We start from the raw sequence: 12,939 nt of genomic DNA on the forward strand, positions 1-12,939 counted from the left end.
TCCCGGGCAGTGCCCGCCGGAGCTCGGAGCGCTCGGAGCGGGGTCCGGCAGCTTCGCGGCCGCCCGCCCGCAGCCCCGCGAGGGCACCGCCGCACAGGGGAGCTCCCCGCCGAGTTTGCCGCGCCGCAGGAAGTCCGTCGGACCCGTCCGAAGTGGGGCCGCGGCCGCTCCGTCCGCTCCTCAGCGCGCCGTGTGCGGGCGAAGATGCCGAAGAAGAAGCCCGGGCCGATCCAGCTGAACCCCGCTCCGGATGGATCCGCCGTGAACGGGACCAGCTCTGCAGAGTGAGTGCAGGCGGTGGCGGGGCTGCGGGCCGGCCCGGGCCGGGCGCTGTCCGCGGGGTGCGGTGCTCCCGAGCCCGTCCTGCCCCGCACCCCCGGCCCGGCCGCGGCGGACACCGCGGGCGGGACTGCCGGGGTACCCGGGGTGCTGGGGGATACTCGGGGGCTCCTCCGCGGAGTAAGGGGGATGCTGCCTTCGGCAGTAAACAAACTTCTGTCACGTCCGCGAGGGGGAAAAAAGCCCCAAAAACCTGGTGAAAAAATAGGGGGCAACTTGTATAACTCCTTTCTCCTAGTCCGTAATGGTGTGTGCTGAGTGCTTAGCTTATATAATTAGCTAGTAATGGCAAATTACACGTTTCCGATGGCATATTTCATAAACGTGTGTGGGGAGAATTTATGCTGGAACCCGCAGATTTGTAGAAAAGGTGTTTTGTTTTGTTTTGCATCGTCCTTGGCTTTAACCCAAACAATCGTTAGTTTGAGCAAATGTGTTTTTCGCTAATTGACATCTTGTGCTGAGTACGGCAAGGGAGTGTGTGTGGGGAAACAGTTTCGGAGCTCCTCTGTGTGCAACGCAAACGTGACACTGTAAATGTGGGAAGGGCTGAGCTAATCACGGGGACACTTCTGGGGGAAAAAAATACTGACTATCGGGTGGTTGCATGTTGCTGATGAAGCTTCTGTTGCACGTTTTTCACGGATGTGGGTGGGCAGGGTGGCATTGGTCAGGCAGACACCACACCAGCGCCTCGAAGTGATGAAATGTTACAGAAGGTTTTCATTTGAGGTTCACGGGTCGATGTTCACACCTTGATTTTTAGACAGTGGTGTCGGGCTAGCCCTTCAGTGAGCTTTGTAACAAAGGTGAGTCTTGGAGGAGCAGATTCCTGCCCCTGTATGGTCACTTGGGTCCTCTCTGGGAGATGTAAACTGAGCTGCGGTACCACGGTGACACAGAGGATGTGAGGCAGCCTTGCAGTGACATGTGCAAGTCTTGGGCTTTAAAGTGCTCTGCATTCACTAGTGCCACGTTTTCACACAGGCTCAGATCTCCTTTAACCACCCAAACATCTGAAAAAAAAATAAATCAAACAACCAAAAACAAGCCAACCGCAAAAGAAATGTAACCCCAAAACCAAGCAAATACCTCCCAGAAAATAAAAAATTCAGCATCTAGGAGCTCCAGCTGTGACATTTCTAGCAAACTCTTTTGATGATGAACTGAGCGATGAGCTGTTTAAAAACTGTTCTTTGGCAGGAGTTACTGATTGTATCTAAGCATTATGATCTGAATATTACAGAGCTTTTGTTCTGGATTGACGAGGGGAAAATACAATGTTTTTATATTTGCTTGGGTAGCACTCTGCAGTCGATTTTCTCAAGGCAGTTGGGAATATGTTGATTTAGTCTTCAGGGATCTCTTTGCATTTTAGTCTTGTTCTGCAGAATAAATCTGATACACCAGTCACTTGCAGCTTGTAATACCTCATGTAAATCACCTCGCTCCCAATATACTCAATATCATATCTCTTCCCTCAAGAAGTGTCATTAATTTTAAATTGCTTTTACATGTATGGTACTCATTTACTTGTTGGAAGCCTTTGGAGACTCCTGGGAGTGCTGAGTCTTTTCTGCACTGATGAACTGCCTTGCTTCATTTTCTGCTCCGTGTGTTGATTTGACTGGGGTTTGTCTGTGTGTCCCAGACTTCTGATTGTGTCACACACAGGACCTTATACCCAGTTTTTTGCCAGGCTTAAAGGTGTTCAGTATTTTTAAAAAGAAGTAGCTTAGTGAAAGTAAATTCAGGAACCAGTTGTCCTATATACAACCAGGATTAGTTAATCATGGAAATATCCCTCATCCTGCTAATTTTAAGCCCTCACTGTGAAAGATTTTGAATAGCAAAGAGCATTTGCATCAGAATTTGGAAGTGTTTTTGGAACTGAGTTGAAAACAATTTTGTTTTTCATTTCCTTAATCTGTGAAGTTGTTTATTTTCCTCCCCTCTCCTGCTCTGGGTTTTTTCCCCCTTTGGTCATTGCCTGTATTCCTCAGTCAGGTCTTTGTGAGGCTGTTGTGCATCACCAGGCACTCCAAGTATGCCGTGCATCCCTGCACTGCCATATTAACACTTTTCAAAGCCCCGAGCCTGCTATCATGGAATTTTGGCTATGTGAGGCTCCAGTTACTCGTTACATACACAAACCTGTCCTTCTGCAAATGCCTCCCTGCTCTTCAGAGATGGTGAAGCACGGGAGGAGCTCGAGTGACTTGGCAGAGCAAAAAGGAAGATTCCGAGCGAGGCGATGAAATTCCTGTCTGGGAGTGCACGAAGGACCCGAGCATCCAGGAGGAAGGAAGGAAGTTATTTAAGCCCAAAGGCAATTTTGGCACAAACCCAAACGGATGTGCACGGGGCCGTGGGGAGCAGTGTGCTGGAATCCCAAGACTTTCTCACTGTCGGAGGGGGAAGGTTCTGTAACTTATTAATGCTTTTAGGAATGAGCACTTCTGACACCGTGACTTCCTGGCAGAAAGGGAGGAAATGAAAGAAGGGGCTGGATGATTCAGGATGTCTTGCTTTGCATTTGTGTCCTGTCCTCTGTCTTCATCCTTATTTGGTGATGGGAGCTCATTGACTGGAGCAAGGGAAAGCTTACAGCACATTATAGAGCTTTAAGAGTATGCAGGAGGCCTGGGTCTCATGTGCATGATTATTTTCTCTTTTTTTTCCTTTCTTTTTAATCCTTTTTTGTTTAGTTTTTCTGGCAAGGTAGTATAAATGGGATACAATTAAATCCAATTACTTGTATTACAATTTAAATACATCTATCCCAAGTATTTAAAGAAAAAAAATTCACAATGTTTCTCTCCAACAGCAGATTTTGTTACTTGTAGAAATTACTTAACCACAACATCCTGTACGAATATTTTCTCAAGCTCCTTCCCAATCCCGGGCTCTGCCTGGTTGGACAATAAAGACAATTTCATGAAAGCTTTTCCTGTGCCCTGAGCTTCACTTCTGTTTTTGACACTTCCCGCGGAGTCGCGGTTGCAGGGCGAGGGCTGAACCTTTCTGCTGCTCAGAGCTGCCTCAGCTCCTCAGGATGAAACCAAGATGACACAGGCCAGCTGTAGATTTAATTTCATTCTTTGGAGCTGCACAGATATAATTGTGCAAAGCTTCTGCAGAGAAAGGGAAAAAACCCAACCAAGCAAACCTGAATGGAAATTAATGGAAGGAAAACTGTTCTGGCTGAATGTTCCAGGGTAGTTTAGTGTCTTAATAGCCAAAAGAGACAAGAACAAATCTCCAGTTTGTGGATTTATGTTCCTTTCTGACTCCCCATTGCTTTGAATATCTGACAGTTTTCACCCAATTTTTGTTTCTCTAAAACCAACTTGGCCTCAGAACATGAAGTAGGAAAAAAAAAAAAAGGCAGGTTTTGAGGTTATGCCACTTTCTGTGTTAGAGTAAATTTTTGGTTCACATGGAAAGAAAGGTACTTCATGTTCTTTAACTGCATCTTTAAAATAAAAAATATGTCAGAGAGAAGGGTCAAACTAACTGCTCTGAAGCCTTGCTTTTTACCTTGTCTCAGTAAATCCAAACAACTTTCCCAGCTTTGGTATTAAAATATAAATCTTCCAGAAGTGCCTGGGATTTGATTGAATACAAAAAGAAAACAATTCTTTTTAAAAATTGAGTGCCACTGACTTTTATGTACTTTATGAGCTTTGACACAATGGGATTGAAGTGTATTTTTTAAAAAATATAACTGTATGTGTTTTAGCAGAAACTGGTGTCTTCCAAATCAAGCCTGAGCTGTGACCTCTGCAAATCTCAGATGTAAAGTATTAGCTACAGTAGGAGGTTTGTGTTTAATTAGATAAAATGGAGAGGGGGAAAAAAAAGGTAGGCAACAGAATTTGCATCTTCTCTGATGTGCTGAAAAGAAATGGGCCCTTGAGAGGCATTTAAGATACTGTCCATAGGTCTTTACCATCTTAGGAACTGCATTTCTTTTTAAAAAAGAAAGAAAATCCTGAGCAAACTGTGAGTAGAGCCAAGTCATCAGGCACAATGTGGTTTTTCTGGGGTTTTCGCCTTTTAAAGCCTTAATTATAGTAAATCTGTGCCTTAGAACTGTTGAAGCCAGAGAGTAATTTTGCAAAAATGAGTGACTGCAAATTCCAGTCATAGTTTGAGTATTAATTAATCATCCCTTTCTTGTTGTTGCTGTTTATGCTGGTTCAGTTGCTTTTAAGGAAGTTCCTGAATGGCTGGTGCAACTCCCTGTGTTTGCTTGGTGAAGAAAAGTTTGGGGATTGTGCAGAACTGGTTTGAACTTCAAAATGTATTACAATTTTCAAAGTAAACAATTGCTTAGTTATTGTGCTTCCTTCAATTTTCATGTATTTCAGTATCTTTCTCAAGGGAGCTTCATTTTGGATTTTTGAGGTGTAGAAGGGCAGGCTCTGTCTCATCAGAGGGATGGGGTTGTGGGGCTTTGGGTTTGGGTTTTTGGGCTTTAAGTTTCTGCTGTGGAGCCTGTTCCAAGAGGATTTGTCCTGCTTGGAGTAGGGTTTTTTTATCAGTTTTCTTGGATGTGAGATTAGATGAAAGGAAAGGAAGATTTTCCCAGAGTTGTTCACTTTAACGCTTGCAGGATCATTTCTGCCTTGCTCTGGACTTGAGTGCAGTGTTCTGGAAGATTAGACCCTGGAATTTTATGACTGATCTGGTTGGATTGCAGTTGCATTCAATATACATGTAGAATTACTGCAAGCTTGTAAATATATATATATATATATATATATATATATATATATAAAGAAACTTTTTTTTTAATCCCCTGCTAATGAAGGATTAGTCAAGCTTCCAAATACATGTGATAGGAGAGAGTGCATTTTAAATTAAAGTATACTCATGCACAGCTTTCTCTTTTAATGTGCTTGAGCCTGGCATAGTCCTTCACTGAATTAGAAATACTATTTTAATGTAACTTAAGTACACTAATAGAACATGTGACCTGTTATAATAAAATAATGAAAAGTCAGAGCCTGTAGCAACTCACGGACTTGTGCTGAAAAAAACTATGACTAAGTGTACACCACTAGCACAGAAATTAATGCAAGGGGCACATTGACCTGTGCAGCTCTTGCTGGCTATGGGCAGCTTTTTGTTGACAATTATGGATGTAGGAATGATTTTAAGACATTTTATATTGTCTTGTTATGTTCTGACAGTCAGATTTAAGCATAATGATGATAATGGAGAAATACTGTAGTTTGTAAGAGGTGTCTTTCTTTCCAGAAGCTTAAATTGGTTTAGGGGAGTTAAAAACTGAGTGTAAAAATAAAGGTTGCTGAGGAAATGTGAGGAGAATAAGTGGTGAGGGAAGTACAGCTGTGCTGATGGATCCAGCTGCTTTTCTTGTCCTTTACCCTGAGTCTGCAGACAGCCACAGAGGTGTGATTTCACAACAGGGCTTGTGCAAGATCCTGCTCCTTCTGCAGAAGTCTCTCCTCTCCTGGCTGTGCCTGTGTCTGCTGCTCTGGCTGAGAACTCAGAACCCACCAGAGGAGCCCCGAGGAGTTTTCAGAGCTCTGTCCACCAGCACTGGGGTAGCCACAGGGTCAGCTTAGCCAGGGAAGTAATCCCACTGAAAACATACAGTAGTTTTAGTCAATTTATTAATGGGTTACTTGGGTTAGATGCAGTATTTTTAGTTAAGTTATTAATGGGTTACTTGGGGATGAGTGGCCTGGGGCAGAATGAGACCATCACCTCCTGCCTTGGCAAAGCTGAGTGACACAGCACAGGGAGCCTGAGAGATGCTGGAATTCAGAAATTACAGAAGTTCCTGAGTAGCACATATTTTAATTGGGTAGTCTCAGGTCTCTGTCTCAAGAGGAACAAATCACCTGTGAGACCTTCCAGTGTTATCTCATAGCCAAGAAAAAGGATTGAGAGGGTCTGGATAAACTGAATTATTTATTGGTATAACAGCAGTGATGCTGTTGTTAACCTGGAAAAAAGGGGTTTTGTGTTAGCACTAACTTAAAAAAACCCCAAACATAAAAATTGTGGGGAATTTACATGAGGCAGGAAATACACTAGCCAGTTTTTATTTCACTGTATGCAGGAGAAACATTCTGAAATGAGCTGAGGAAGGAATTTTCTATGAGGTATGATAAACCTTTCCATCTCACCTTTAGGTAGTTTCTTCCCTTTCAATTGCAAAGTAATACATTTTCCAGTAAGAAAGCTCCTCCCTGTTTTTGCCTGTGTTACCTTTTTTACAGCTGCATTTGTTCTCCCACCATTGCCCTGGGGGTTGGCTGGGCTGTGCAAGGTGTGCAAATTCCACTGCCAAAACACAAGAATGTCTCTTGGAGGAGGAAATTTTAGCTGGCAAAACTGAATTTTTGGGGAATCATGTTCTTTCTTCTGAAGACGTCTTAAGGTTTTTTTGTTTGTTTTTTTTTTTTTTTGAGGAAGCAGTGGATTTCTTTTTCTAATCACTCGTGTTGCTAGAAATTAGTAACCAGATGATTCCTGCTTTGATACATGCTCAGTGTCACTCAGACATATCATGGTTACACTTTGGAACAGAACTGGGAAAGGCTCATTCAGTGCTCAGCATCTCTTGGCAAACATCTGTGGAGGAGCCTTTGTCATCCAGAGTGCTGTGTGAGCAGGAGCAGAGTGGATTCCAGCAGAACTTGTCCCTGCTGGCAGCTCAGGATGGCATCTCCACCTGGATCCAGCCTCATCCAGCAGTGGGAAGCATCAAGTGCAGTCCATATCAGGGGATGCAAAAGGAGCAGATGGTTTTACCTTGCATCCTGAGCACCAGGATGGAGATATTCCAACAGCGTGGGATGCTTTGGATGAACAAGAATCTTCTTAAAAACCTCCTTATGGGTTTTTATAACAAACCCTTGAAACCTCCTGGCAACTCTTCTCCCTTTCTTGCAGGGTTTTGTACAACTCAGCATTGTTCTGTGCTTTTCCAGAACTTTTTTTTTTTTTTTTCAGTGTGGTGGGAAGATGAGTCAGCAGATTGCAGAACACATTCTTTTGAGAAAAGAAATGTTCTCTTTGGATATAGATATGTGAATATTTCTGTATGTATTGGTACACTTGATTAATATATTAAGTAAAAGTTGCTAATTTCTTTCACTAAATGGCTGTGCTGACAAATGCTCAGTGTTATGCAACCCATCCATTTGAAATATAGGCAAACCTTCCATCCCTGGCTTTTTCAGGATCCCAGTTATAGGTTTTTTGTCTGTTTTCAGACAGTTTCTGGCAGTTTCTTTTCCTGGTCCCTGAGGTGGTCGCAGTGGCTCTGGATGGAGTTTGTCCTGCTGTGCTCTGGGCTCAGCCCTTGCACAGAGGAGTCTCAATTCTGTTCAGGGGCCTTGGAAACTGATCCTGTAACTTCATCTTTTTATTATTGTAGTGTCCCTCAAAGGCTGTGTAGCTCCCACGTGGGAGAGTTGGGAAGATCCTGTTACTGTAACTATTGCATGTGTTCGTCCTTTGTTTTTGTCATTATATTTAACTCGTACTTCAGAAACATAAAACAGTGGAAATGCATGCCTTGGGTAAATAAATGTGTCAGCTGATGATCAGAATTTTTAATTCTGTGTGTATCCTCTGTGTTGTGCTTTAAATATCCAATCAGTAAGTTAATTTTTCTGTCCATAAGGAAGTTTTAATTGCCCTGTGGGTTGTTTATAATGGTTTTGTTTTGCATGCCTTTAACTGAGAAATAGATTTTCATCAAATGTCTGCCTCTTATTTGGTGTGTGTGTGTATATATATATATATTTAGTATTAAACTTCACTCTATGCAATGCAATGTCACTGCAATGTGGAAGTGGATGGTATGTTAGATATTAGGGAAAATTCTTCCCTGTGAGGGTGGGGAGGGCCTGGCACAGGGTGCTCAGAGAAGCTGTGGCTGCCCCTGGATCCCTGGAAGTGTCCAAGGCCAGTTGGGACAGGGCTTGGAGCAGCCTGGGATGGTGGAAGGTGTCCCAGGGCAGGGATGGGACAAGATGAGCTTTAAGAAACCAGTCTGTGATGTTCAGGTAATAAATTCACCTAGAAATCCCACCTAAGTACAAGGGAAATTTTTAAAAGATCCTCTAACATATTGCAAGGATTGAAAATCAACAAGTATAGTTGAATTGAAAACCAGTTCAGTTGAAAACAATCGAAAACCAGTGTATTTTTCCAAAACAGACTCCTTTGAATTTATAGGGAGTTTGAATTTTTTTGAGTTGTTGTTCTGACTACAAGTTTTATGAGGCTGCACTGCAGTTAGCCCAGACAGACACCTGTACTCTAAGCTGGGAAACTTCTGGAATTACATTTATCTTCCATGTTATTCTGTGAACTGCTCTTTGTTAAAGGAAAAGTTTAATAAGAATTTGTCTTGTTGCCCAGGTTTGGCAGAGTCACACAACATAGTAGTCTGTCTTCTCAAAACCACAGAATGTCTTCATGTTCCTAACACTTAATTTCAGCTCCCTGATTGAGGTTGTTCATGGAAATTATGTAGTGAACTGCCTACTTCCTTCTCCAAATTGACAGTTGTGTGGGCTTGGGGAAAGCATTAATGTCACTGTTCTGGAAAACAACCCCCAAGTTTTGTATCCTCATGCGACAGGAGATCTGAAAGTGAAAGTATTTCTTGATGCTTTCACTCATGCTAATTGTTCAGCTTGCAGCACTGATAGTAATGCCTTTGAACAGATATTTGACAAATTGCTGGTAAAGACTATCAGATTTTTTTCTTTTTCCCCTGCCACGTTTTTTTTCTTCGCTCTCTGAAGTAGGCTTTAGAGTTGAGTAGCTACTGTAGCCTTTAGGGTTGAGTGCATGATTAACTTAGCACTAACATGAATTAGAAAAAAAAAAAAAAAGCTCCCAGGGATTTGGAGTACTAGTATTAATTAAGGACTTATTTTCTGGTTTTTGTTATGCCATTATGTGCTAGCAGACTAAAAACAGCATTTCTTTTCCTGTTACTGCTTCCAGGAGAGCAAGTGTGTTCTAAAATGTTCATGCATCTCCTCCAGGAGTGCTTTCCTCAATGCTGAGGTGTCCAAAAAACCAGGAACTGAGAATCTCCCCTTGCCTTCTGCCCATGTCTGGGTGCTGAGCGCTCTCTGTGCACAATCTGTGACTCCTGCATGTAGGAAATACAAGTTTGCTCCTTGTCCCCTAACTCACTGCTCTGTCCCTGCAGTGCCCAGCTGTGTGTGATGTGCACACCTTTAGTGTGCATAAATCACGGGGGGTTGGATGTTCAAAAAGAAAATCTGGAAAAAAATCTTCAGCTAGCCCTTAAAGGAACAGGGGGATGGGCTCAAAAAGTGACCTGGTGATGGGAGGTGTCTGTGACACACCTCGTCTGCCCAGGGGGTTTGTGGACAGGACCATGTGCATGTCTGGGAAGCAAGAACAGAGTGTTCAGTGCAGCAGCGACTCGAGGTGTTGCTGGGCATTTATTTGGGCTTTTTGCCTCCACCCAGGATTCTTTTACCCATGCATCCACTTTTGACCCTTGGCAGAAGCTGAGGGACTGAGGGGAGGTGAGAATTTAAAGATCCCACATGAGCTTGCCCAGGCTGCAAGTTGTTGTCCCCGAGTCTGAAAAGCTCCCACACTGCCACACTGTGATTCTCCTTGGAAAAACTTTCTCAGCTGCACAGAGCAGCAGAAGGGCTGGGTGGTTCCCCCAGGGTCTCAGATGGACAGGGATAGAGATGAGGTTCCTCCACACCCATCAGGGGTTATTGTTTGGGGAAGGTGGGCTGTGTTTGAGTTCTTTCTGCATTCTTTTTGAACTTGGGAGGTCACAGATGTGCCACGTGGCCAGGAAGATGCTGCACTGTCAGAACAGTTCCTTGAGCACAGAAAGGAAGAAACAATGTGAGTTCATAGGAAAGATCCTCCCTGATCAAATGTCGGTGGAGAAAATTCCTCCTTAAGGGCACCTGGTACCTTGTGCTGCACTTGGAGGAGAGGAAAAAACAACCAGATCCTCCAAAACTTGCCCTGAGTGTGTATTTTTTAAATTTGCCATTTAGTCAGGAAGAGAGAGTTCTTTCAATAACTGTGAAGACTACACTGAGTGCAGATGTGTCTGCTGGCTGGGCAGGGTGTTTATCCTTCTGCCAGCTGGGTAGGAAGGTGGTCGCTGGTGATGTCCTGTGGGATTCCTCTGTTTCTTTTTCAAATGGAGGCAGCAGCACTGACCTCCCCGTGGCTTCATCCAAGGATCACCCTGTGAGAGCTGGATCCCGTCCCTGGTGCAGTCTAGTGTGTGCTTGGCCTTCAGACTGCTAGCAATAAATTAAATGATAACCTATTGCTTTGGATTGGTGCTTGGCACTGTGAGCTGATTTGATGATTTCCTGCTTTGATGGATCCCTGGCAAAGGCGTGGTGCCTTGACAGGGAAAAACACAACTCCAAGACTGCAGCAGGTAATGGTGATGAATTTTAATAGGAATCTTTGTCTCTGAATAAAAGTTTTATATAAGATTAAGTAACTACCAGTGCTCCTTCTGGAGGCAGACAGTTGCACAGTAGCATGTTGCTGTTTTAGCTGCCAAAGTTCCTGAACATTTTCGTGGTGCCTGGTGATGAATTGTCTGAAGTAGTCTCTCTTCTATTTTATCTATGTGCTGGTTTCATTCAATTTGTAAAGTTTCCTGTTTAATGATTTACTTTCCCACCTCTTTCTTTGTGCTTTGCAATTGCTGTGATGCTTTTACCTGGGGAGGGTCCAGTAACAGTCCCAGCTACCACTCAGGGGAGTGTTCTTACAGTAGCTAAAACCTGAGTTAAAACCTGAAACTTCTGAAGTCCTGCCTCCTGGAAATAATCTGAGTAGGTTACACCACCAATTTTGATTACAAAAAGACACCTTCTATTTACCTATCTGCATTTTAAATTGATTGATGCCCAGTCCTTCAAGCAAAGGACCAGAATGAAAAGAATCAATTCTTTCCTGATGCCTGACATTCAGTTATTATAGTTCTATTCTTATCATAAAACTAATTGGAGATGTGGGTAGTTACACTCTGAATAGTGATTCTGGTAATGCATTTGTTGGATCCATATCTTTCAGACTAATTCACTTTATGGTTAGAGAATTGGTCCTGAAAATCTGAGAACTTTGTTGCTCATCACTGCAAGTAATGAAGGTTTTACCATTAGAGCTTAGAACATTCTGGTGATTTTACTGGTGGCCACACATGGTGGAGAGACCTGAGGTGCTGAAATTCATGGGATCAATACTTTCCCATCTGTGAGAACCTTTGGAATCTCCTGACTTCTGTTCAAGCAGGGACCCCAGCAATAATTCATCATTTCAAGCAAGAAAATGCCTGTTTTAAGTGAATGCCCAGTTTATTTAGATTAAAACAGGCAACGTATTTTTAAAAAATGCTTTATCCAGACAAACATTAGACTAAATAGAAGTTATAAGTGCTATCTTAGCACATTTTGTTTTGTTCCTGAAGCATCAGCACGACAGTTGTTTGTTCCATCACACCAGCAGTCTGTCTGCTCCAAGTCATGTGCTCACGCATCTCTGTGTTGTCTCCAAAGCCAAAAACCCCCTCCTGGCAGAGAGAAAAACTGAATAGTTGTTTTCTTCAAAGCACAGCAAGGAAAGCCTTGTTGCATCCTGTTTCTGTGTCTCTAGTTTGTTGTTTTTTGTTTGTTTTTTTTTTTAATTCCAAATGGACAGCGCTGCCTTATTCAGTAATCCTTAAAATGACAGCAAGTTTCTCCTCAAAGCTTGTAAATGACAAAGAAAACTCGAGTTCTGTCTTCTCACAACAGTAATTTTCCAGGGTAAAACGTGGAGTTTATTGCAGGAAGGTAAGGGGTGCTGAACTTTGCCTCAGCTTTTCTCTTGTGCTCGTGGTGTAAGGAAAGCTGGTTCAGGCATATTCTAGGAAAGACACACCTCACTTTGACTTCAGCCTGGAATTTGTTTGCTTCACTGGGCACATTTGATAGGGGGGAAAAAAATTAATCCAGTGATTAATCATTCAATTTTGCATTTTGGAATTTCAAAATAATGTTTCTTTCTTAATGATTCATCTTTAAAACAGAGTCAGTAAAACAGATTAACTTGGATGTTCTTATAAGCCACGTTTAGCTGCGTGGGGGATTTTTCAGTGGGGATACTCCAGGGTTATTGGTGTGTGATGAAACATGGTATGAGGAGAGAAATAATGTTCCTCTTTAAAAGATAGTTTAATTTTTATTTTTTTTTTGGTGCAGATACTTCATTTTTAAGATAAGATAGAGACAGTTGTGGTGGTAGCCAAGCATCCTCTCAGGTGACCAGCTCCTCACTGGGTGTGAGGATGTCCCTTTGTACAACATATTTTCAAAGAGAACATTTTATCAAGTGATGAACAGATATAATTTTGATTATTGGTGAAATTTAATTTTTTTAATGGAAGGTAGTTCTGTTCTTCATACTTCTGAAGAAATAGATTCTCTTCCTCAAATTCTTCATCCTAGCAACACTCTATTCCCTGGGAACATTGCATTAAATTTGGTGAAGCAAAACAGCTATTTGCTGTTAAATATTTACTCTTGTAGC

General features: G+C 42.7%; 1 protein-coding gene across 1 annotated transcript in view; it reads left to right on the top strand.

Annotated features, from left to right (window-relative positions):
- The first annotated feature begins 17 nt into the window (after positions 1 to 17).
- Positions 18 to 12,939, top strand: part of MAP2K1 (mitogen-activated protein kinase kinase 1) — a 32,035-nt gene continuing 19,113 nt past the window's right edge. Inside the window, exon 1 of the mRNA XM_062501730.1 lies at positions 18 to 284. Within this exon, the coding sequence (XP_062357714.1) occupies positions 205 to 284 (80 nt within the window). The 5' untranslated portion in view covers positions 18 to 204. The remainder of the gene's footprint in view (positions 285 to 12,939) is intronic.

The sequence above is a fragment of the Cinclus cinclus genome, chromosome 13 (genome assembly GCF_963662255.1).
Source record: "Cinclus cinclus chromosome 13, bCinCin1.1, whole genome shotgun sequence".
Taxonomy (NCBI): Eukaryota; Metazoa; Chordata; class Aves; order Passeriformes; family Cinclidae; genus Cinclus; species Cinclus cinclus.